At 27.3% G+C, this 27,317-nt stretch overlaps 1 protein-coding gene across 1 annotated transcript in view; it reads left to right on the forward strand.

Moving 5' to 3' along the window:
• LOC127279661 (uncharacterized) overlaps positions 1 to 27,317 on the forward strand; it is an 81,744-nt gene that overhangs the window by 50,436 nt on the left and 3,991 nt on the right. Inside the window, exons 2-3 of the mRNA XM_051302170.1 lie at positions 17,607 to 17,829; positions 19,217 to 19,435. Coding sequence (XP_051158127.1) covers positions 17,607 to 17,829; positions 19,217 to 19,435 — 442 coding nt within the window. The remainder of the gene's footprint in view (positions 1 to 17,606; positions 17,830 to 19,216; positions 19,436 to 27,317) is intronic.

A 27,317-nucleotide genomic window follows, 5' to 3' on the forward strand; every position in this document is an offset into this window, starting at 1 on the left:
CAATTCCAATCATCCTCGCTATATTTTTTTTTGTAATCTACACGTAAAAATACGTCAAAATATATAAATTTGAATCACTTTAGATAAACTTTTTTCGTTTTTTGCGGAAAAATACATTTTTTTCTTAAATTTATCATTTTTCTTCAAAAATTTGATAAAAATTGATCATTAACTCCAATCGCGCTTACATTTTTTCCCTGTATTTTTCACGCAAAAATACAGTTTTACAGCAAATATGAACAGTTTGGGTCGAGGGGGAATTTACTAGTTAAAAACGTGTACACTTGACTACCGGTAATATACCTTATATTACCCTTATTACCAAGTATTACACGTTATTACAGAGTATTACACATTATTACAGAGATATTACAGACTTTTTTTGTGTTATTACAGCACCGTAATAACGGTGGTTATTACACGGTATTACACGTTATTACACAAGTATTACAGGAAGAGTGTACACTTGACTACCTGAGTAAATTCCCCCTTGGTTTGGGTTGAATATTGTGTGCGCTAGGGAGAATAAATCATTTTTTTCGAAATTTTTGATTTTTTCTTGACAACGCCATGTAAATTTATCTGAATCAGGTTCGCTATATTTTTCCTGTAATCTACACGCGAAAATACATATGTGTACCAAATTTCAGCCCTCCAGATAAATTCGTGTGGCCGCTAGGGGGGGGGTACACGATTTCAAAAAAACCGATATTAATAGGGTTCCGAACCGAGTACGGAACCCTAAAAATGAGACATCTAAATTACTTTAAAAGTTATAACAATTAACGACCGCCAGGACGAAAAATTTACCTTCACTTAGCAGCTGTTATTTTATATGAAAAAATAATTTAAAAAATTATTAATATTTATAACAATTTTATTGCAAAAAAACATGATTTTCTGCAAAAAAATTTTTATTCAAAAAATATTTTGACATGGAAAACGACAGTTAATTGGCTCCGGAACTCAAAATATCGCGTCCTCGAATACCCAGCTACAAAACTATATAGTTGCGAATTTCAAAATTTAAGATGGCGGACGCCAAAATGGCGATTTTCCACTAAAAAAGATTTAAAAAATACTATTTTGCAAAAAATAATATATTGATGAATTATTTTTATTTGTGCACCATATACTTATGTTTTTTGGGTCACTAAACACGAATACGGTATAAGTTTTCAAAAATTCAAAATGGCGGATCCAATATGGCGGACAATTTTTTCAAAAACTCAATGGATTTATCTGAAAATTACTTCACTTTATATTGAAATCGAACACATTTTATTTTACTGATCTACTATTTTATTACTGTAATTCGAAATCAACGACCCCAAAAACTCAATAAGTATTGATTTTCAAGCAAATTCGGTGAATTTTAAAATTTGTAGGCTATTTCGGATCCGCCATGTTGAATTATTGAAAAGTAACTTCAGATTCGTAACCGGCGACCCCAAAAACCCCCGAGTAACAAATTTCAGATAAATCCATTGAGTTTTTGAAAAAATTGTCCGCCATATTGGATCCGCCATTTTGAATTATTGAAAACTTATACTGTATTCGCGTTTAGTGACCCAAAAACATAAGTATATGGTGCACAAATAAAAATAATTCATCAATATATTATTTTTTGCAAAATAGTATATTTTAAATCTTTTTTAGTAGAAAATCGCCATTTTGTCGTCCGCCATCTTAAATTTTGAAATTCGCAACTATATAGTTTTGTAGCTGGGTATTCGAGGACGCGATATTTTGAGTTCCGGAGCCAATTAACTGTCGTTTTCCATGTCAAAATATTTTTTGAATAAAAATTTTTTTGAAGAAAATCATGTTTTTTTGCAATAAAATTGTTATAAATATTAAGAATTGAATTATAATTAAATTTGAACTTCAGAATCGAAAAGAGCGATAAATTTTACGTTAGAAATGGGCTATCCTGAATTTTTTAAATTATTTTTTCATATAAAATAACAGCTGCTAAGTGATGGTAAATTTTTCGTCCTGGCGGTCGTTAATGGGTTAAAGTTTTTTTTTTACCTAAATTTTAGATAAACATTTCAGCCTGCCTGATTTAAAATGAATTTGTTCATAATAATAATAATATACCTTTTTTTTTTTTGGATAATTGGCGTTGCTCATTCTGAGAAATTTGATATAAAGGTTTACTCGTTTTCTTGAAAACTTGTTCGATCAGGTTTATAATGGGTATATATAAGAGTTTGAAGGGAGACCAGATGACAGTAGAAGTCTGTGTACTTCAGAGTCATTATTTCTGGAGGGCGCGAAAGAAGTGACTTGGGTTTTGTTCCTAAGGACCATTCAAATTTTCTCTTATCAGAATTGAAGGCAGATGCTTGTAAGAACTACATCTCTGCATTCTTCTGCTAACATCTGCGAACAATTTTTCTTTTAACTCTTGGACCCCTTATGTCCTCCTTGGATACCTTATTTAAACTTATAATTTTCTTCTGAAAAAAAAAATTTTATTATAATATTAGTGAACGATATTATTTTTCTCCTCATTTCAAACAGTATATTTAAAAAAATTTATTATATATTCGCTATCTTATATTATTATATTATATATAGTATTATATTCAACCGTAATCTTGAGGTTATGTTATATTTTAACTTTAAGAAACTTTATTTTAAATTTCGCTCGTTCTCGTCGAAATAATTTGTTATTTTATGAGAAAACTTTACTGTTTCAACTATATATTTTTTCTATGTTATATAAAAGCAAAATCTTATTATTTTGAAGAAATAAATAAAGTTTAAAGTTTATTGTTAAATAAAAATTCTAAGAAATAATAAAATATAATTAAATTGTTAATTAGTGATTGAAAAATCACATTAATTAAAAATTTATAATTAACAATGAGTCGTAAAATGTTATGTTTTAAAAATTTATTAATTCATATAAAATAGATAGATAGAGTGAATTGTTATATAGTTTTGTTACTGACTAGTAGTTTAGGTGAATGAAAATTAAATGAATTTCACAGTTTCAAATGAAACCTGAGGCTGTCTGATTATATTTAACCGATTACATGATGATGCTATGGGATGAGTGGACCAGTGGTTTCCATCCCCGTTGCATTTACAGTTGTGGTTCTCTCCAATCTTGAAGAGGATAATTCCCAGCAACTCTATTTCACTTTCCCTTTGATAACTTTTTCATGAAATAAATTAATTTACATGAAACTTTTTTTTTCATTTTTATAGTTTTCATATATATATTTCGTCCAAAAGTATCTACTGATTGAAAAATATGTTTTTACTATATGTTAAATTATTATTTTTTCTATTTACATTATATGTACAAAATTTATTTTAATATTTTTCAGCGACAATTAATATTAATGCAACATTATATAATATTTGAAAAAAAAGAGATCTTTTCATGAAAGCAAATTTATATAAGGTATAATTTGAAAATGAACTGAAATTCGTATTCAGTGAAATCGACGAGACATCTGAAAAGATCAATAAAGATGATCAGAAGCGGAAACGATGCGATGGTGCAGTGCTTATATCATAATATAACTATATACACGTAAAATGATATAAGCGTCGTGCAACGTCGGCATTTAAGCTGCATACTTCGTTAAACATTCTTATCATGTTGTATATCTATACGGGGGGAGGGAGGGGATTTGAAATATATTAAAATATTAAGGTACTCTAAAAAATCTTTTTAAATAAAAAAATTTTATTTTTAATTTAACTTCTCAACTTTCTAACAAATTTTAAATGTTTCACTTTTTTTTATAAATCATTTTTTTTTAAATTACAACTCTGCCCAAAATTCTTTAGGGAAATTTCTAAAAAATAATCAAATTTCAAAAAATTCGTCCGCCATTTTGAATTTTGAAAATCGGACTTCAGAATGATAATCGGCGATGCAAAAACCCCTGGGGTAACAAGTTTCCAGCGAATTCAATAAATTTTTAAAATTCGGCCGCCATATTGGATACGCCATTTTTAATTTTGAAAATTAGACTTCAAATTCGTTATCAGCGATCCAAAAAAAACCCCAGAATAATAAGTTTCAAGCGAATTCAATGAATTAAAAAAAAATTCAATTTAACCCACATTAAGTGTATAAGAGTTTTTAGTGTCGCTGAATTCGAATTTAACCTTTCAATTCAAAATGACGGATCCAAAATGACCGACATAATTTTAGAAATTTTAACGGATTTCAATGAAACTTGGTATAAGGGGGTTTTCGATGGTGCTAAATTCGAATTTCACCTTCAAATTAACAAATTCAAAATGGCGGACATAATTTTTAAAATTTTAACAAAATTTAATTTTCGTATAAATTAAAAAAAATATGCGAAATTTCTTTCAAACTGTTATTATAAAGTTAATAATGTTTAGAGGCCTGTTACAGTAATTGTTTTTTTAACTGTAAAAGGCCTCTAAACATTATTAACAAATTTATAATTTGAAAGAAATTTTACATAAAAATACATTATTAAATAATGGTTATCCTAAAGAATTATTAGAAAATAAAATTAATTTGCGCTACAATAAAATTTAAAATCCAAAACATTATTTTTCAACGAAAATGATTCTATTTTAAAACTTTTTTTTGTTTTTCCATTTATGTTCAAGGTTTCGATTGTATTTTAAAAAGAATTTTTTCTAAAATGTCAAAGTACAATTTAATTTTTTCAATAAACTATACTTGAAAAATATAATAAAAAATATAATATAAATATAATACAACATAACTTGCTTACAGTTTTTGATCACATTAACTGTCTTTATAAAATCCCATGTAAAAATTGCTCTAAAAGTTATATTGGAGAGAAACTTGTAGACATGTATCAGACAGAATTAATGAACATAAAAGAGATATTTCTCATAAATCAAAAAACACAGGTCTATCGTCTCACACTTATAATAAAAAACATAATTTTGATTTTGAACACCCTAAAGTATTAGAAACAGAAGAAAATAATTATAAAAGAAAATTTTTAGAAATGATACACATCCAAAGTAATTAATTAAACCATGTAAATTTTAATGCAGACATACAAAATTTAAGCAAAATATATTTTTCAATAATAACAGATTCTCCAATATAATTTTTTTGAATTTTCTTCAGAATTCTTCAAAATTTCCATATAATAATAAATTTTTCAAAATTACCACATTAATTCCATTTAGGTTAATGTAGGACTCTATTTTATCATCAATCTTTTGAATTTAAATTAATATTTTATACATATAAATGATAATACAGGGATTTATTTAACTTTTTATCATAACCTTAAAATTTTTCCTTTCACTTTTTCGAAATCTGCCATAACGTATATGGCCATAAGATATATTACCATGGAACACCATGAAACATTCATTATCTACCATGGATTCTTAAATTTGAATTTTTCAAATTTTTTAATTTTTAAATTAAATAAATTAATCAAATTAATAGATTAAAATAATATGATCGAACACGTGGTAAGTCTTTCATTCTTTTAATTTTAATAATTTAACATCCTAATTTAATAAATAACAATCGAAATCTTTTTATTTTTTACAGGCCTCTAAACATTATTAACCCCTTCGCAGTCGAGACTTAAATCTCAGAAGTGGGCCCAAAATGTCACTAACTTTTTAAAAAACTAAAATTTGTGCAAACGAGTAATATATAATATATATTATTAATATATTATATAATATATTTGATGTTGCTGATTGCGAATCTCATATCAGATTTCAAACATTCAAAATGGAGGATCCAATATGGTGGACGAATATTATTGAGGTGTCATCACGAATATAATGTCGGTTTTCAAAATTTTAAAATATCAGATCCAATATGAGAACCAAAATATTTGAAATTTGACTAGATTTGTTTGAATTTTGTTAGTCAAGAGTTTCTGAATTTTCCAAAAGTGTAATCGAATTCATAATCAGCGACCCCAAAAACCACCGAGTAACAAGTTTCTATTGATTCAGATAAATTTTTGAAAGGTAACATCGGATCCGTAATTAGCGACCCAGAAAACACCCAAGTAACAAGTTTTAAGTGCATCCAATCAATTTTTGAGAAAGTCGTCCGCCATATTGGATCCGCCATTTTGAATTTTTTAAAGGTAACATCGGATTCGTAATCAACGACCTATAAAACCCCCAAGTAATAAGTTTTAAGTGAATCCGATGAATTTCAGAAAAAGTCGTCCCCCATATTGGATCCACCATTTTGAATTTTCAAAATCTGATCCGAGATTTTGAATTTTATTTCTAAGGTTATATTTGAATTCACAGCCACCCCAAAAACCCTTATATAAAAAATTTTATGAAATTACGCATAATTTAAAAAAAAAATCATCCATTTTGGATCCGTCATTTTGAATTTTTTTTTTGAGGTCATATTTGAATTCACTCTCTAAATCTGAATTAGTAAAATTGTTTACTAATTTAAATTAGTAACTGACTTTTTGCTTTAAAATTAGTTAAATTTTACTAATTGTCAGTAAAAGTTACTAATAATTAGTAAGATTTACTAATTGAGAAGCAAAAAGTGAGTCACTATTTCAAATTAGTAAACTTTTTTACTAATTCAGATATAGAGAGCAGATATAGCAGACCCCAAAAACCTTTATACATATGTACTAAGTTTCATAAAAATTTGTCGACCAGAATTTGTTGCACATTTTGGGACCACAGTATCAATTTTTTCTCTAACAGTGAAGGGGTTAAAACAATACCATAAAGATGCAATTTTGAATTTTCATTTTTGACACATTTTTATTGAAAGGGTATTTGTTTACGAGTATTTTTATGTATCGCATGTTTATTTTTATTGATTAAAATTTTGGGCAGAGCTCTGGGCCAGTTGAAAACTTTTCAAAATATAATTTGAAGGCAGTAAAAAATTTTTAATGTTTCACTTTTTTATATATCATTTTTTTTTTTTTTTTTTTTAATTGCAACTATTGAAGATATAATTTGAAGCCAGTATGGTTGTATGCTATGCGCAGTATATAAAAATATTTACAAAATTGTTTTGTGACTTTGTTATAACGGTTATTAAAATGATGGAGTAGGCAAAACTTGAAAGAAGAAAAAGAGTTTATAAGGCGAGGAAAATGCCTTTTCATTGTCACGAGTGAGTGCTGAGTGAGAAGATAAAACGTGTCCGTGTAAGAGCTTAATCGATTATTTGAAAATACATGTGAAGATTTTTCTTTGTCTTTGAGAGCACGCCAGTGCTGACTGCAACCCTGCGGTATAGACTCTCAGCGAGGCTCGTAACCACGTGCTGATTTCGCGGAAGCGGTAAAATCCTTGGGGTCGGTTGATGAGCTAGTGGTCGTTGTCTGCGGCAGCTGACAATGACAGGTAAAGAGATCTTCGTCGGTTTCATACATGCATATATATATATACCCTGTGAGCTTAACAAGCTGTTATAATGCATCCGAATTTATAAACGCGAATCAAATTAATTGGTACACATGGTAATGTAAAATAAAATTTACGAAACAATTGTATATATAGAAATTGAAAACAATATTTTAGATTTTAGGTTTCTCTTGTATATATATATAGGTATATGTATAGATACTAACACCTGAAGTACTCTTCTGTCTGGCTGACCTAATTCTCTTCGAACTCTTCACCTTATACTTTTTCTCCTATCTGTGTTAAACTAGACACATGCAACATTGCATTTCCACCAACTCAGACATTTTTTGCTTCCTTCCCTCTCCCCTCTTCTTCTTCTTCTTCTTCTTCTTCTTCTTCTTCCTTTCTTCACAATTATTCTACTTGTCGTTCTTCTACTTATGAATCCGCAATAGAGACCTCAAACAATAGATCATTTCCTGATTTCTTTCAAGATTATTTCTAATATTCAGATTTTATTTTTTTGAAACTTTTATTTTTTTGTAAAATTGTCAAAATATTCTATACATGTTCTCAATATTGATATATATAAACCCTGGTTGAAATTTCGGAATGAATCCAGATTAAATCCGAAGTGTTCGGTATTATTTTTTAGGACTCTTTAATTCTGCTACTTGAGCACAATTTGGCACAACTTTGGTTTCTTTTAAAATTTGGAATATTGAAAAAAATTTACCAAAACATAATTTCTATGTCAAAAAAATTAAAGAACTCCTCACAAAATATACAGAAAATGAATGCCTGTCGATTTTGACTAAATTTCGGAAAATTGTTTTTTTTTGTAATCCCAAACAAAAAAAGTCTTATGTCAAAAAAAAAAACGAAAAAATGAACAGTTTAAACTAAATTGCCTGAAACTCGTTGGGTTTTTGAATTCGCTGATTACGACTCCGGTGGAAGTTTTTAAAAACTCAAAATGGCGGATCCAATATGGTGTACGAATTTTTAAAAAACTATTTGGATTCGTTTGAAATTAGTTACTTAAAATTTTTTTTGGAATCACTCATTAAAACTTAGACTTAAACTTTTGAAAACAGGAATGAAATTCGTAATCAGCGACCCCAAAAACCCTCGAGTAGCAAGTTTCAGATAATTTAATTTAATTACTTTGGTTTTAATCTTTTTTGAGTATTTTCTCTTTTTACACTGTGAATTTTCAACTTTAACCTTAACCCCTTTGCAGTCTAGTAGAAAAGTCGTTTGTGGATCCAAAACCGTCCAAAAAAAAAAGTTTTCTAAAAAATATCGAGTACAATTTGGCATAAGATTTGTTTTTTTTTTTGAAAATTTTAATTTTTGACATTTTAAAAATGTATTTGTTATGCGATCTGAAGAAAGGGATCTTAGAAGCAAAAAAATATAGTTTAGGTTTAGAAATTTTAAAGTGAAAAATATTCAATAAAAACTGCTTTCACTTTTACAAAAACAAAATTTTAGTTCAGGTAAAACTGTCGTAAACATAACCTATAATTCATTTGCTTCTGAGGTCCCTTTCTTCAGATCGCGTCACATTTTTAATTTTTTTGATGGAAATTATATGAGTTTTTTTCCTGCGGATATAATTTTTTCTATTTCGATCTCCTGACTAATTCTCAGTACTCTAGGTTAAAATTTCTATATCCGGAATTAATCCAAAACAGTCCAGTTAAGTTCGAAATTAGTATTATTTGCTATATAACTAGTAAATTTGGAATTAATCCGTTCTAATTCGAAATTAATCTGATCATACACAACTAGTGAATGCGAAATTACTTCGGTTTTGAATCCAAAATTAATCCAGTCTGAGTAAAGTTTAACGATGCTCAATTTAAGTGTGTATAGAATTTAACAAAATTTTTGATACCTGTATAAATAAATGTATGAATTAATTTGTTATTCATTAAATAAATTTGTTTAGGGTTTAACAGTATAGAACACTGAACCTCTTTTTCTAGAAAATAAATTTGTCACTCATTTAGATTTATTGTATTCGATTCAAAAATGAATCATATAAAAATAATATTCGTTTTGAATCAAACTCTGTATACACAGTAAAATGATTTAAAACTCATAAATATAATTGATTGTGTTCGTTTAATATTAAAGAGTTCTCCACGGACTTTACGAGGAAAAAAAAAGAGAGAAATGAAAAACTGTGGGAATAATTTGAGATGAAGGTCAGTTTTGTATTTCTGACCCCGTGACTATGCGATCCTTAATCTGATAACTTTGGAACGTTTTCTCGTTTCAACTTGGCAGATGTGCAGAGCTTAATGGTGAAAAATATCTCTGAATCGATTGCTTTTCATATAGAAAGCTTGTAGAAAATATTGGCATTGTGCCAAAAGTGTAAATTTTCACTATACATGTAATCTTCATGAATGTTATAAAAATCAGTATCTCTGTACGACAAACTCTGAAAATGATGGTTCCAAGCATTTCTCTTTTTGTATCATCAATATTGAAATCTACTTTTTTCTCCCCTCGAAAATTATGACAAATTTATATATCTATATATAATCGTAAAAAATTTCATATATACCTAAAAAAACAATTTCTTTTATTTATTTTTTTTTTTAATATTAGATTTTTCTTATTCATATTTTTTGAATATAGCAATTTTTCATCTCCCAGAACTAAAGAATAAAAAAAAGAATGTTTCGCAATTTTTCTAAAACATATTAGTGAACTTTTTATTACTTTGAGCTTTATTTTCACAAACCACGCAATAAACTTTATATTATGGTGAAATGTCTTAATTTTTTTCCAAGATCGGTATACGCGCCTTTGAAAGAATTACGACCTCTAACCTTATATTTTTATAGTCAATTAAATTCCTTTTTAACGAGTTTATGTTGTACTTTAGGAAGTTAATTGAGAGATGATTTTATATCATCTTATAGTGACATCCACTTGCAATGCTTCGAATGCAGTTTCATGGTTAAGTTTCAGAAAGTACTTTAACTATCCCTCAAGAGGGATAATAGTTGCATACGTGCAAAACAAGGACTTAAGTCCTAATCAAGGCTCTTCATACAGTTCTCGAATCTTGTTTCAGCAAACATCTCTCAATAAGGTAAATGTTCCAATTTGAGCACTGTTGCGTATATCATAAGTGCAAATTAACAAGAAAATTAATATATAGAAACATGAAAGAAATCATAAATAAATTTTTTGTGTGAAAAAAATTACAATTTTTTTTTTAATAATGATTTTAATACAAAATTTTGCAACTTTTAGTAAAAAAAAACTAAACATATTTTTTTTTAGTAATTTCTGCAATTTATTGTTGTTTTGCAAATTTTTTAATTAGAAACCTTATTTTAATAATATTTTACAAAATTTTAAATGTTACTCAAATTAATTGTTATTTTAAATAAAATTTTATCATTACTGATTTCAAGCCTAAAAATCTTTTATTACACCCAGAAAAAAGATTTCATTGAAACAAAGAAATCGTTTTTTTAAACTCACTTTTTGAATCAATGATAAAATTTGTTTAAATTAAAAAGAAGTTTTCTTTGCTATTACGAAAATGAAATTTTGATGTGTTTTGAATCAAAGAAATTTTTTCTTAGAATGATTTTTTTAAAGTAAAAAAAAATTTCTTTGAATTAAAGAAATATTTTTTCCAAACTTATAAGTGCCTCATGGTAGCGTGTTCATATAGTGTGATAATTATAATCGGATTTATGGTCTAAACAGTTTTGTATTGAGAGTTAAATTTTATTTTAGATTTAAAGAAATTTGTTTATTAAAATAAACACATTTATTTCTTAGATTCAAGCAAAAAATTTCGTAAAATCAAAGAAATATTTCTTTGAGTCAACAAAAAAACTAGTAAAGTAATAATTTCTTAAAATCAAAGAAACTTTTTTCTGTGTATATATTAAGTTATAATACCTTAAACTTCGAGGTTAGGATATACCGAAATGCTATTTTTCAGCTGTTAACTGTTATTTTTAACGCAAATAATTCAGGGAATAGGATATGTTTAGATCATATAACACAAAAAGATGAAAATACCCATATGTGGATTTTTATCTGTCTTTTTCTTTCGTTTTCTTTTTGTTATGTGAAGTCGGTAAGTCTGAGGTGAAAAGTAATTGTCTGAACCCGTTTAAACTTAGTGTGAAAACTTTGTCGTCTCCGCTGTCTTCAAGAGCTTCCCATAAATTTGAAGCCGTCAGGAGGAACAGGACCAGATTTTAAACTCAGAAAAAGAAGAACATCTGATAACTTTATTATTAATTACTCCGCGTACTTTATTTATTTTCAACTTAATTCTACATTTTCTATAAATCTGAATTAGTCACCATTGACTAATTCAACTGATAATGAATTAATAACCGTTTTCAACTAATTTTCAATCAGAAATAACTAATTTGATTTAAAAAAAAAATTTTCTTTGTCTCAAAGAAATTTTTTATTTAATTCAAATAAATGTTTCTTTAACCCTATATCAATGTTAGAATTTCTTTGATTTAATGTATAAATTTCGAGGGGGAATTTACTAGTTAAAAACGTGTACACTTGACTACCGGTATTAAACCGCATATTACACTTATTACTAAGTATTACACGTTATTACAGAGTATTACACATTATTACAGAGATATTACAGAGTTTTTTGCGTTATTACAGCACAGTAATAACGCATTATTACACGGTATTACACGTTATTACACAAGTACTACAGGAAGAGTGTACACTTGACTACCTGAGTAAATTCCTCCTCGATAAATTTTTTTCATTCCAAAAAATTTTCTTTGAAACTAAAAAGCATCTTTTTATTTCAAAAAATATTTTATTTTGGGTGAAAGAAAACAAGTCAAAGAAATTGTTTTCTTTAAATCAAAGAAATTTTTATTTGACACTAAAATAAAAATGCACAAATTTCTTTGATTTAACCCTTGCATGCTTGAGCTGGGTCCATCGGACCTAAACAATTTGCTTTTTCATCTACTTCTATTTAAGAAAGAGCCTCGGCAAAAAGTGCCCCTTTTTCGTACCTCGAATTTTGAAACTTTTTTTATGCCAAATGGTTACATATGATGACCCAATAATCCCTGTAAAATTTCAAGATGAGCATGTGCCCCCTTTCCGAAATACAGAGGGTCAAATGGGGCCATGTCCAAAATTAGAATATGCAATATAATCGAATAATAATGTTAAAAAAAATCAGACCAAATGGTTCCCTTAAGATTTTCGTCTGCTGATTACGAATGTGATGTCCGTTATCAGCGACCCCAAAAACCCCCGAGTAACGATTTTCAAGTCAATTGGATCGATTTTCAAAAATGTCGTCCGCCATATTGGATCCGCCATTTTGAATTTTTAAAAACGGGCATCATATTCGTAATCAGAGACCCCAAAAACCTCCGAGTAACGATTTTAACGTCAATTGGAATGATTTTCAAAAATGTCGCCCGCCATATTGGATCCGCCATTTTGAATTTTTAAAAACGGACTTTAGATTCGTAATCAGCAGACGAAAATCTTAAGGGAACCATTTGGTCTGATTTTTTTTAACATTATTATTCGATTATATTGCATATTCTAATTTTGGACATGGCCCCCTTTGACCCCCTGTATTTCGGAAAGGGGGCACATGCTCATCTTGAAATTTTGCAGGGATTATTGGGTCATCATATGTAACCATTTGGCATAAAAAAAGTTTCAAAATTCGAGGTACGAAAAAGGGGCATTTTTTGCATGGGGCATGCCGAGGCTCTTTTTTTCAAAATCGTTATCAAATCGGATAAGCTGATGACATAACGTACCTTTTTTAAAAAAAGAGTATTTTTTATGTAAAACTCTTTCTAATACATTTTTTTATATCTCTATAGTACGTACATGCCTGAGCTGGGTCCATCGGATTCAGGCAACTTTTTTTTCATGTACTTCAACATATTCGCTTGAAAATCGTTACTTGAAGGTTTTCGGGGTCGCTGATTACGAATGCGGTGTCCGTTTTTCAAAATTCAAAATGGCGGATAACTTTTTAAAAAATCGTTCGGATTCGCTTGAAAATCGTTACTCAGGGGTTTTTGGGGTCGCTGATTACAAATTTGATGTTACTTTTTCAAAATTCAAAATGGCGGAACCAATATGGCGGATATATTTTTTTAAATTTGACGATTTTGCTTGAAACTTGTTATTTAGGGGTTTTCAAGGTCGCTGATTACGAATCTGATATTAGTAAATTGTATTGATTTTTAATTTTCCTGTATGCCATATTGGATAAGCCATTTTGAATTTTGAAAAATGGACATAAGATTCGTAATCAGCGACCACAAAAACACCCGAGTAACGATTTTCAAGCGAAGCCGAATGTTTTTTTTTATTCGTCCGTCATATTGTATTCGCCATTTGGAATTTTCTAAATCTGACGTCGAATTCGTAATCAGCGACCCCAAAACTTAAGAATACCCATATCAAATTTATTTAATTTATTATTTCTTTTGTACTGTACACTTAAGTTCGCCCTATCGAAAAAGGTGTTACGAAACGACTTTTTGTGGGCTATTTATGTACCCTAGAGTGTCAAAGGATTAAATATTTTTTGCAATTATATTTGCATAATATTACAATTATAATTAAGAATAAAAATATTGAATATCCTGATATTAAATCTATTTTTTTTTTTTTAATGAAATTTAAGCAACTCAGGAACTCACGTCCAAACATGAACTCAGGCACGTGAGGGTTAAAGAAATTATTTCTTTGAAGCAAAGAATTCTTTTTTCTGAATTTCAGAAATTAGTTAATTTGAATTTAGGCAATAAACTGCGTAAACAATTTCGATGAAGAATTCAATTTATCCAATATTTTTCGATTAAAATGTAATTTAATATTTTTGATAAAAAGGAAATGAGAGGTAATTTGTTGTAACGATAAAAGCATAATAAAAAAAAAAAAAAAAAGAATTCCTACAGCGTCGATAATGATTAAAGAGTTAGTGGTGTGGGTTGGAGTCAAGGGGAGTAATTCTGTGGAGGGTGAGGCGCAACTAGCGCAGAGGAGAAAAAAGGCAAAGTATATTGCTGAACAATGAGAACGCAACTGGAGTGTGTGAAGTGCAATATTTCTATATACAGTTCGCCACAGCTGTACAATCATTATATATTTCGTATCTCAAAATTTTTCCATATTCTTTTTTTTCTTCTAACACTCACTAAAATATTCTCTATATAAAATAATGAAAACTTTCAACTAAAGTAGCTAAAATTTTATGAGTTTACACTGCAAAAAAAAAAAAAAAAAAAGGCGAATACATAAAAGTAAGGTTCGGATTATTGTACCAGTTTTACATATAAAAGATTCACTGAAAATTTTGTTGTATTAAAATAAGACTGTTGCAGCTTATTTTAACACAATTTTCTGTGTATTATTAATTAATTATATTTTTTATTCTTTCTTTTTTTTTGGTCTCCTCTTGATAAATTGTAAAACAAGCTACGCAAATTATAATTTTATAGTGAAAAGGGGTATATAATTTCGATGAAAGTGTGTAACTGAAGCTTTGAAAGGATTATTAAATAGAAATTTTTTTAACGGCAGATATTTTTCAAAACAAAATAATAGGATTTAATTAAGAGATTTAATTCATCGCGAGAGGAGGTCATTTATCCTCTTTAGTTACTGCACATTCTTTTTCATTGTTTTTTTTTTGCCATTTATTATTGTTTCTATTTTTAACAAGCTTTCACAAATCTTTAGGTATATGTATACACACTGTATTTACGAAGTGAAGATTTAAGAAAATTTAATAACGTTGAGAAAAAAAGAAATTACAGATGAAAAATCGAAATATATTTATTTAAAATTTTGCAAAAAAAAAGAGAAGATTTTATAAACAATTTTTTTTCAATTTTATAGACCAATTATTGCGTATATAATAATTAAGGAATTTTTAAATAATGTAGGTACATTATTGTCTCGACAGTTATTAAATATGTAGGTCGATCTGACCATTCGACTCATACCACCTTAAAAAAGGGATAAAGACGACAGATACAGTTTTTCATTTTCCCTCGACCACTTAAGTCAATTTAGTATCGTATAATATCGTAGAAAACTCTATTTAAAAAGACAATTGAGAAATGAATGAGCATATTGGAATGAAAAATAGTTTTATAAGAATGTTAAATTTATGTTTAAATAATATTAATTGTGATTAAATTTCTTTTCTCATTTTCTTGTTATATTTATTAAACTATAATTTATGAAATTGCTTAAAATGTTTTTTTTTATTAATATTAATAACAAAATAATCGAAATAACAGAAAAATAATAATTTTTGATCATCCAAAAAATAAATGTTTTACTGTTTTAGAAAAATAACACATAAAATAACGCACATTTGTTTTTGATAAAAAAGAAGAAGTCGATAGACAAGGTTGGGTTGTCAAGATGATAAAAGTGCATTTATACCTCCGGAATTTTAGTCGAGCCACTGTTAAAGGCCTAAGCACAATAGAAACATAACCTGAATCATAATCGCAAACGCAAACGGAAGAATTAGTAAGAGAAGAACAACAATATATGACTATCCTTCTCTAACTCATTCTTCCGGTTGCGGACCCTACCTAAAGGCTACTGCGCTTGCGCTACGACAACTCTCTTATAGGTCAAAAAAAGCGCGCTTATATAAAATGCTTAATAATAAGAAAACGTTAATAAAGCAATATAAAACTATTTTCACTATTGAATTTATTTTTTTTGTTAATTATATTGCTTTTTAATAAAAAAATATTAATTTACTTAATGTACTTAAGTATGTAAAAATAATTATAATAATAATTATAATATTAATAATTTTATTATATTTATATCATTATTGTTATTATTTTTTTATAAAATATATAATCTATAATTATTATCAATTTAATATTTATTAATTAATTATGTAATATATTATTTATTTTTGTTATTATCATTAAATTGTTATTTATTAATTATCTATGATATATACATATATATTTTTTTTAAAATTTAGCGAAATTTTTTTGTACTTTTTTATGAAGAAAATTTGAATTGGGAAAAAAGTACAAAAAAAATTCGATTCATTTTTTTGAAATATATAGATGTAATACATTCATAGATATTTAATAATAATTTATTGAAAATAATAATAATAATAAATATTATATCGATGATAATAATAATAGATTATGAATATTTTATTTAAAAAATAATTTCAATAATGATATAAATATAATAAAATTATTATTATTATTATTATTATTATTATATACTTAAGTATATTAAGGAAATTAGTATTTTTTTATAAGGAAGCAATATAATTAACAAAAAAAAAATTCAATAGTGAAAATATTTTTATATTGCTTTATTAAAGTTTTCTTATTATTAAGCATTTTATATAAGCGTGCTTTTTTCGACCTATAAGAGAGTTGTCGTAACGCAAGCGCAGTAGCCTTTTGGGTAGGGTCATTGGCAACTGTGATTACGATTCCTGTTACGTTTCTATTGTGCTTAGGCCTTAAGTCAGCTTAAAGCCCTAAACACAACACGAGATAGAAAAGGATACAAATATATATCTATCCTTTTCCATCGCTCAGCTATTTGTTACAGCAGTTCTACAATACTTTCTTTACATGGTTGGTTTCCACTGTCCCAACTCGACAAAATCCCCACCTGCCATTTGTCATAATTTTCGTCAACTACCACACCCTGCTCTAGTAAAAATTTAGTAACTTCATAGTAAATTTTAATTTTACCAATTGTGATTGGCTAAACTTCAATACGCTACCTGGTGTTTACCTACTTCAAACAACCATTTTTCTTTTTCGTCTTTCTTTAATTAACACAATAGAAAGAGAAATAAAAACAAAAATGTCTGACGAAGTAGATAAAAGTCACTAGACTGACAATCCCAATAAAGTCACTAAATCACTAGAGCAGAGTACGGTAGGTGACGAGAATTATGACAAATGGCGAGTGGGAACAATGAAAACCAACCACATCAGTAATTTTGAAAATTACCCAAAAAATAAAATATTGACTTTAATAATAATAATAATAATAATAATTGTTGTTTATTTCACGATTTAAAAAGCGTTGGAATTAATTGAAAAAATTAATAATAGCTGAAATGTTGCTGTTGCATAGAAGGAAAAGGAAATTCATTTCTAACAGGAGAATTTGAATATTATTTTGATATGTGATAAATTTTCTTTTTTCAGGAAGCGTATAGAAAATGGGTGTGCAGCTCCCTGGTGCCTTACTTTGCTCATGGGGGACCGCTGGAATTGGAATCCACGCAGATATCTTGGGCCGGAAAAAGATTACGGCCCTGTCGGTCCTTCTGCCAATCCGTGGAACAACGCTGTCCTTATCTACTTCCGGGTGATCGTGCGCCTGCATACCCCACACAATACGCAGGCGAACCTACATTTCTTTGTCAAGGTTAGTATATAATTATATATGTGAAAAACATTTTCCAAATCATTGAAAATAAAAAAAAAAAAAAAGTAAAACAAATATCTTTTTAAACAAATTCTTTACATAGTTATTATTAGAGGATTTCATTTATATTTTTAAGTATTTCAATTATAGGCACAATATCGATAAAGACTTAAGCAAAATGACTACGATTACGACTACGTGTATGAAAAACATGAGATAGAAAAGGACAGATATAGTCTCTGTCCTTGTCTATTGGGAACGGTGGTCTAGTAACAATCTAGTAACTTTGACCCATTCTCTTCCTCCATTTCGTTTTTTCTACTCTTTCTAACCTATTAATTGAAGAGAGACAAAGAAAGAAAATGGAGGGAGAGAATGGGTCCCCACTAGATGGCGTGTTGCAGTTTAGCCGATCCCAATCTCATGTTTCCCGTACTCGTATTCATAACCGGAGTCATTCTGCTTAAGCCTTAAGCGGTGTTTACATGATTGCATTCAAACTCTGTGTTTTGCATTGAACAATGAGTTTAACAAGAATGAAAGTATATATCTATCTTTTTCTCTCTCTCATTATTTAATACAAAACGCAGCGTTCGAACGCAAGCATGTAAACACCGCCTTAACTGTCAAAATTACCCACTGGCAGAGTTGGAAAATTACGCGTAACTTTAAGGTTTTTGATGTATATTACATACATTTTCTACGTATTACACGTATATTACCAGGTAATATACACTCGTGGCCAGATATGCCTACAAATTTTTATCCTTTTCTAACGCACGTGTTGCCATGACAACATGTGAGTTAGTAAAGGACAAAAAAGTGTAGGCATATATACGGCCAAGAGTGTATATATAGAAAATTTCTTTGATTACGTCAAGTAACTTACGTTCCGAACACTGCCTACTGGAAAAATAATTCTCGTCAACTACCGCACCCTGCTTTAGTGAAAACTTAGTGACTTTATAGTAACTTTTAATTTTAACAATAAAGTCATTAAATTTTTACTAGAGCAGGGTGCGATAGTTAATAAGAATTATGACGAGTGGGGACAATGGCAAATTTCCTAAGCTAAAATTTGTTAAGGCTGATATATAATACATACAATACAAATGAAAATTTGGTAAATTTGTCTAGTGGCATATTTATAAAACTACTGGTAAGCCATTTATCAATTGTCACATTTGAGGAGTAACCAAATTTTTTTTACCATACAGTAATAAATCAAAATAAATATTTGCTTAAATATAAAAGAGGGTACAATATTTTTTAGCACCTTCTTTACTGCTTCTTTTTAAATATATATTTTTATGATTCTTTGTATTAATAAAAATTTGATAAATTTATATAAAATAAATTGACAATGGCCATTTGAAAATGTTTACAGATCCTAATATTCCTGAAACGGGGGAACAATCAGTGAGAGCATTGCATGGCGATGAGAAGAATGAATGTTGCTTTCGTGTTTGTTCTGAAAATGAACCAGGACTGGGTATTTGCGCCAACTGTACAGATCAAAAACCCCATGGAAGTGTTGTTATTTCCGATCCTTCAACAGCACCTCATTGCGAGATTAATCCTGTTACCATTTCATCTGGTAAAGGAGGTAATTTATTTTCAATTTCATAAAGAGGGCTAAAATATTTTCTGAATATATATAAGCAATGTTCCAAATTTTTATAGATATTGAATCCCAATATTATTTTATCAACTACATTCAGAGAAAAGTGGTTAAAAAAAAAAAAAATATATATATATTATTTTTTTGTATTAACACAATTTTTTGTATATTTCAAACAAAATTTGTTTGATTTAAATACATATTTTTATTTGATCTGAATAAAAGTTTGATTTATTTTTATAAATTTTTCGCTTAGAAAGAATTTAATTTAATCGCTGTTATTTGCCAGAGTATTAAGTTCTTTTTTTTCAAAAAGTTTATTTTTAAAAACTTGCATATTTGAGGAAATATGCCGGCAATACAATTTTAGTTATTTCCCCAAATATATGCAATTTTTTAAGAGTCAAAGTTTTGACAAAATATTAATGTAAATAAACACTACCAAAGTCAAGATTCTTGGAAAAATTTTGAATTTATTAATATATTTACAGATTTATCACCTGAGAGATATCTTCAACTGTCGAATTTTATTGACATTTATTTTTTTCATTGAATACATCATTTTATTTAAAAAGTTTATATAACCCCCCAAAAAAGTCACATTTCAGACGTTTTACTTTAAATTACGTAATTTTTGTTCTATGAACTCTGGTTTACACTCATAAAGGCCAACGCACAATAGTTTCTCGAAAGTCGTTCGCGAATGAGATACATGTGATAGAAAAGGATACGAATATATCTCTGTTCTTTTCTAACTCATGTTTCACGTTCGCGAACGTCTTTCGGGAATCTATTCTGCTTAGACCCAAGGGGCGCAAACAGAGATGGGTACGTAGAAAACCTCGAGTCTAATACAAGGTATTTTACGTGTAACATACATGTACTATTCATGAGTTTTCTACATGTGTATTATACATAAGACTAATTTTGAGAAACATAACCCTAAATCTGCTTATTTCGAATTTCCAATTTTCAAAAGTTCTGATATTGGCAAAAATTAATTATCGATGCTTTGATAAAATTTAAATTATATTAGTATTTCTCTTTTAAATTGAGAACGAAAGCACATTTAAAATGTTAAATTTTTTTACGAAACTATTGCAAATAAGATAATATTATTAAACTCAACTAAAAGTTCTCTATTGACCAATATTTAAATATTTTATTTATTAATTAATACTTATTTACCAACAATAAACCAGAAAGTAAATAACAAAAAGAGGTTATGTTGCCATTAATACGGCAAAAAAAACCTTTAAAAAAATTTTAAAGAACTGTGAATTGTAAACTCCCCTTTAATTTGTTGTGATAACCATTAGTACAGGTTAAGGCCTAAGCAGAATAAATTCTTGAACGGGAACGCAATCGTGAACTGAAACGTAAAAATGAGTAAGAGAAGGATAGGAAATATCTTTATTCTTTACTCACTCATTCTTACGTTTCCGTTCACGGTTGCGCTCCCGTTCAAGAATCTATTCTGCTTTTGCCTTTAAGGCCTGAGCAGAATAGAAACGTAACCGGAATTGTAATCGTAAACGCAACCGGAAGAATGAGTTAGAGAAGGATAGATAGATTGTTTGTGCTTCTCTAACTTAATCTTCCGGTTACGTGTACGATTACGATTCTTGTTACGTTTCTATTCTGCTCAGGCCTTTAGTGTATTTGCACTTTGTAATAGAAAATAATATTTTGTTAATTATTAATTACATATATGGTTTTACTTTTTTTTTTTTACTTTATTGTTGGTGTCGTAATATGTTCCATAAATTATATTACAAATATTGTTGATCAATTTAATCGAAAAATAACATTAAATCAATTGAACCAAAATTTTTTTGAAGAAATAAAATAGCTATATCTCATTAATTTTATTTCTTTTAAATGAAAAATTATAATAACAAAATTTACGTATAATAGAAAACCAGAATGAATTTTCTTACATTGGGGTGAATTGCGGTGTTAACTCTATTTACTCGAAATTGGTTTTTCTGTAATAAAGAATTCTAACAAGAAGAGAAAACTTTCTAAATTTTCTACGTAAATAGTTCAGCTTGAAAAGTAAAATCGGATTTTTCCCTCTGTCGTGTCAGTATAAAGTCGGTTTGATAGCTTTTGTTATTAAAATCAAGTTGAAAATTTGTTTAAACTTCATTTTGTGATCCCTATATATGTATATATATATATAACTTGGCAGATTTTTTATTTTTTAAATACGGCAAAATTATATGTTCATAGTAAAACCCAATAATTTGAAAATTTCCAGAAATATAAAAAAAAAAATATTAGAGAAAAATTACTTGGGTAAATCAATATCTTTGACAAATTTTTCTTTAATACAAAAAAATTTATTTGTATCAAACTAATTATTATCTTTGATTAAAGAAAAATTATCTTCGTTTCAAAGAAATTTTTTATTCAATTCAAATAAATGTTTCTTTGACCCTACCTTGGCGGATTGTGATAACCGAGAAGTTGACGGAATTCGGTCAAGTTTCGGTTCGATTGGGTTTGAGGCAATATATTGCAAAAAATAATTGAAATATAGGGAAATTTGCTATTGGGAAGTATAAATTAACGATTTTTTAAGTTGATTTATATAAAATTATGGGGTAATTAAATAATTAACGTATTCAAAGTCTAGTGTATTTACCTGTCATGATTTATTCTATTTTGTGAATGAAAAAAAATGAAAATGACTCAAAATGAACTTTTTTCCTATTGAATTAATAGTGATATTATTTATTTTTCTTATTTATACAATAAAATAGTACTTAATAATAATTAATAATAAAAATATAATAAATAGTAATAAAATTAACATTAACGGACAGATTAACAAAATTATAAAAAACAAAAAATATAAAAGAAAATTATCAAAATAAATAAAAATAAGTACAAAAAATAGAAAAATTATACAAAGGATACAATATACAAAAATAATGAAATAAATTAATATACAAAATAATAAAAATATAATAATTTACAAAAATAGTGAAAATAAATAAAGAACGATTTACCAAATAATACAATGAAACAAAAATTTAGCAATCAGTCATTCTCTTAATCGTCAGAAAAAAAATGAACGTAAAAAAACAGCCATAAGAGAAATAGTATCTGGAGGCAGAATTGAAATTTTAATTAATGATCACAGAAATAGGAGAAAATTTTTTTATTTATTATTTAACCTATTCTAATATATTCCACTCGGACGTTAAAGATTTGATAATTGCTTAATTATTTCTTTAATAAAACCGTGTAAATTTTAAAATAAGTAAATAAATAATTATTTTTATAATGAAATTTGGAAAAATTTCATTCCATTATAATAAATTAATACACGGAAAAAAATGGAAAAACGAAGAAAGTAACTTTTATTACTTTAAAAGTAAAATCGGTACTGCCCGCAGTTTCTGCGCATTTCTGTTAATTTTTAATCCAGAAATAGTTAAAAATATTCCGAAAATAGTAAATTTTACTTTTTCTGTATAGTAAAAATTGACAGAAATGCGCAGAAACTGCGGACAGTTCCGGTTTTACTTTTAAAGTAGTAAAAGTTACTTTATTCGTTTTTCCACTTTTCACTATGTATAAATAAATATTTATTTATTGCAAACTTAGGGGCCATTCATTAATTACGTAAGGACGATTTTGGCTAATTTTGACCCCCCCTACCCCCATGTAAGGATACATAAGATTTTTCGGACCCCCCCCCTCCCCCTTCTTACGTAAGTTTTTAACAATATTAATGTAATTAAAAAATTAATTACATCAATACAAATGGAAAATACTTGGCAAAATCTTACGTGAGATTAGCTTCTACCCCCCCCCCCACGTAAAACCATGTAGAGATTTTATAAACCCCCCCTCCCCCTAAGGACCCTTACGTAATTAATGAATGGCCCCTTATATGTATAGAAAATATTTTGCTGTTTTAGATAAATCTTTCCTTGCGTTATTACGATAAATTTTTTTACCCTCTTTGTTAAAAAATAAAACATTTATCAATTTACTAATTTTGAAAAAAAACACATAATTTAAAATCTTGCTTTAATTTGTGAAAGGCTTTGGATATAATTTAGATTTTAGATGATAAGTCAGTTAAATTACGGAAAGGATTTTAGGATATAACTTGATACCTGAGGAAGTATATGCGCTAGAGTCAGTATACTAAAAGCATAATAGTTCGCGACCTGTATGGCTGGTTAATCAACATGTCGATAAATTTATCTGCCAGGTAATTCCATTGCAACCGCAGAGTGAAAGGAGCCATTACTAAAATCATCCAATCCACAAGTCCTTTAGCTGATGATAGATCCTTTATCAAGAGATGGAGCAACAGGCTCCAATTCTGATACCTTAGAATCTCACATAGTTTAGAAACTTCATTAATAATAAGAATAGAGAGGTTTAATCAACCCTAAGATATATATATATATATGTGTATAATTTTACTCACACAAAAACACAAGACAAAGTTCATGTTTCTATAATATCAAAAAATTCCCAAAAATTTTTTTTTTATTATTTTGTTAAATAATTACAATAGTAAAGAATATGTTGAAACTCACTATATTTATTTTAACCATAATTTTATTTTATTTTCTATTTATATATAATTACAACTATAAGTATATATAAATAATTGCCATATTGCAAATTTTATGAATATATATTGTGATTAACTTAATACTAACCACAAATTTCATATATTTATTATATAGTAATAGTAAAGCTTAATGAATATAATTATCTTTGACATTATGAGGGCTTTCAACATATGAAAAAATAATTATCTGTTGAAAGCTTTTCCGTATTGAATGAATTGCAGTAAAAGTTATATGAAATATTCCCTAGATTAATTAAAAATTATGTTCAATATTAAAATTTTACACAAATATAAAAACATTTTTCATTACATAAATGTAGAGAAATTAATAAAAATCAGTGTAAAAAAAGCAGTGCAATTATTATTATTAAACCAAAATTCCAACATATATTTTATAGTGTTAAAATTTTAAATTTTATTGCGTTAAAAAGCATTTTTCAGTTTTGAGGTTATGTTAGGGCCTCCATTCTCCTTAAAAATTTAGACGTATGAGGAACATATTAATTAACTACTATAACTTACTTACTTTAATTACTTGTAATACTAAGAACCCTATCGAAAAAAAAAAAAAAAAATTTTTATATATAATCGATTCAGTGATCCTGCAGAAAGTATTGTTCTTTTTTTTTAATATTCAACAAATCCACAAGTTATGAACTTTTTAAACATCAGGTTCAATCACAAGCATCGACTGAAAAACCTAAAAAAAAAAAAAATATCGAGAAATTTTTCACTATATCGATGAAAAAAAGAAACTCGGCAATCCCAACTTCAAATATTGGGTATTTTTTCATTGCTGCAGGCAAACACGAACAAAAGAATGTTCATCGTCCAATAAAATTATAACAGACTTTTTTTAATTTCAACAACTTTTTTTCAAAGATCTCTTTGTTTCTTTATGAAGTATTGAATTTCAATACTAAAAGAGTTTTAAACTATCGTATACCATATATTGCGAAAATATTAAATATTTTTATATAATTTATGTGTACATATATAAAATAATTGAACGCGTAAAAATAATTTTCCGTTTTATTATTTATCGGTTTTCTGTGTTATAGGTTTTTTTTTTAAATAGTGTATACAGTTTAACATTTTTCATTAGATAGAAAATAATACTTTATAGAAATTTAAATTAATATTCAAGATTCAATAAAATTTTATTATTGTTTAATTTGAATTAAATTCTATGAAATTATTAGTGAACTTATTTCACGATGAATGTCAATTATTATTGTTTTATAGACAAAAGAATCATTTAAAAATTGTTTTTACTTACGCATTCTATAATATAGGTTTATTTCTCAGTAGTACAAGTCAATATTGGTCAGACATATATTTATGAGGCATTTCATATGAGAATACGGGGTCATGTCTCGGATTTTTCTCAAAATTCGGTAAATTGTAGTAATAGTGGTGCTAAATAAGTGTACAAATTTTTAATTTCAAATTTTTAATATTTTTCAAGATATTTACAATAACAAATTTGAGCAATATTTTTTTGCTTTACTTATAACTTTTTTCCAATTAAAAATAGAGAAAAATGTTGTAAATGTTTTTTAAGCGGAAGATCTTAAACTTTTAGAAAAAAATTATTTTTTAAAAAAAATATTAATTTTTAAGCAATTTGTTTAAAAAATAAAATTTGTTTATAACTTTTAAACATGTTCTCCCTCATTTAGAAGCGCCAAAAAAATCATGAATATTGTTTAAGTAATAATAAAACAATGGTTAAATTTTTGAGATGGCATTATTTTTTGTTTTCGAGATATTAATTAATTAACTAACAAAAGTTAATAAAAAATGAAATATTTTACGAACAAATAAAATTAGAGTAATTTGAAAAACACCATTAGAATGCTTATCAAAATCCGCATCCAACGAGCCCTATACGAACTATTTCTAATAAACGGGTGTTAAATTAATAATAATTAATAAAATTTATTTAAATAATTAATAACATTTGAAGAAATGAAGATAAATCGTCAATTCTTTTTTTATTTGGAAGACCATCTAATTCTGTGTCAAAAAAAGAATATTAAGTATTACCAAGAATCAAAAATTAATTATAAAATGTTATTTAGAAAAAGACTGAAAAATACCATGCCGAGTAGGTAGGCAGCCCCCTCCAACTTGTGTCGTAAGGTGCTGAAACCTCAATTTTCAATAATCATCTGTTAATAATAGATTTGTTAAAAATGTTATTTACACTGGTTTTATTTAATACAGAATTAGATGATCTTCCAAATAAAAAAAGAATTGACGATTTATCTTCATTTCTTCAAATCTTATTAATTATTTAAATAAATTTTATTAATTATTATTAATTTAACACCCGTTTATTAGAAATAGTTCGTATAGGGCTCGTTGGATGCGGATTTTGATAAGCATTCTAATGGTGTTTTTAAAATTACTCTAATTTTATTTGTTCGTAAAATATTTCATTTTTTATTAACTTTTGTTAGTTAATTAATTAATATCTCGAAAACAAAAAATAATGCTATCTCAAAAATTTGACCATCAATTTATTATGACTTAAACAATATTCATGATTTTTTTCGCGCTTCTAAATGAGGGAGAACATGTTTAAAAGTTATAAACAAATTTTATTTTTTAAACAAATTGTTTAAAAATTAATATTTTTTTAAAAAAATAATTTTTTTCTAAAAGTTTAAGATAATAAATTTTTAAAAGTCGATGAATCTGGCTTAAATTAATTACTTGGGGGTTGTCGAGGTCGCTGATTACGAATATGACATTAGTTTTTCAAAATTCAAAATGGCAAGTCCAAAATCCTATCTCGGGCGATAGCCAGTATTTCATTGAACCTAAATGGCTTTTTTGTTTTGGATTATTCTTCTATCAATAGTCATCAATGTACATAGAACACGTCTTTTTCCATGATATTTTAATAGTGTGAAAGTAAATAAATAAATTTGTTCTAATAAGTAAAAAAAAAATTATTCTACAGTATATGTATGTTATATTTAGCTCAAAAAGTTTAGATCAATTTATTCCATAGGGATAAAAAATTATAGGAATTAGTTCTATTTTGGTACTGGTGGTGGTATGACCCTTTAATGTCAAACATAGATGCTAAAGAGATTAACAACAATAGTTAAATTTATTTTTTTGGATAAAAATATGTAATTAAAACGGATTTTTATGATTTTCGATATTTTTTACTAAATACATGATAAAAGCTGATGCACATATGACCTTGATACCATTTAAATTCAATGGAACACTGATTATCGCTTG

This window comes from Leptopilina boulardi, unplaced genomic scaffold, assembly GCF_019393585.1.
Source record: "Leptopilina boulardi isolate dan_hultmark-lab unplaced genomic scaffold, ZJU_Lbou_2.1 LbouV2_221, whole genome shotgun sequence".
Taxonomy (NCBI): Eukaryota; Metazoa; Arthropoda; class Insecta; order Hymenoptera; family Figitidae; genus Leptopilina; species Leptopilina boulardi.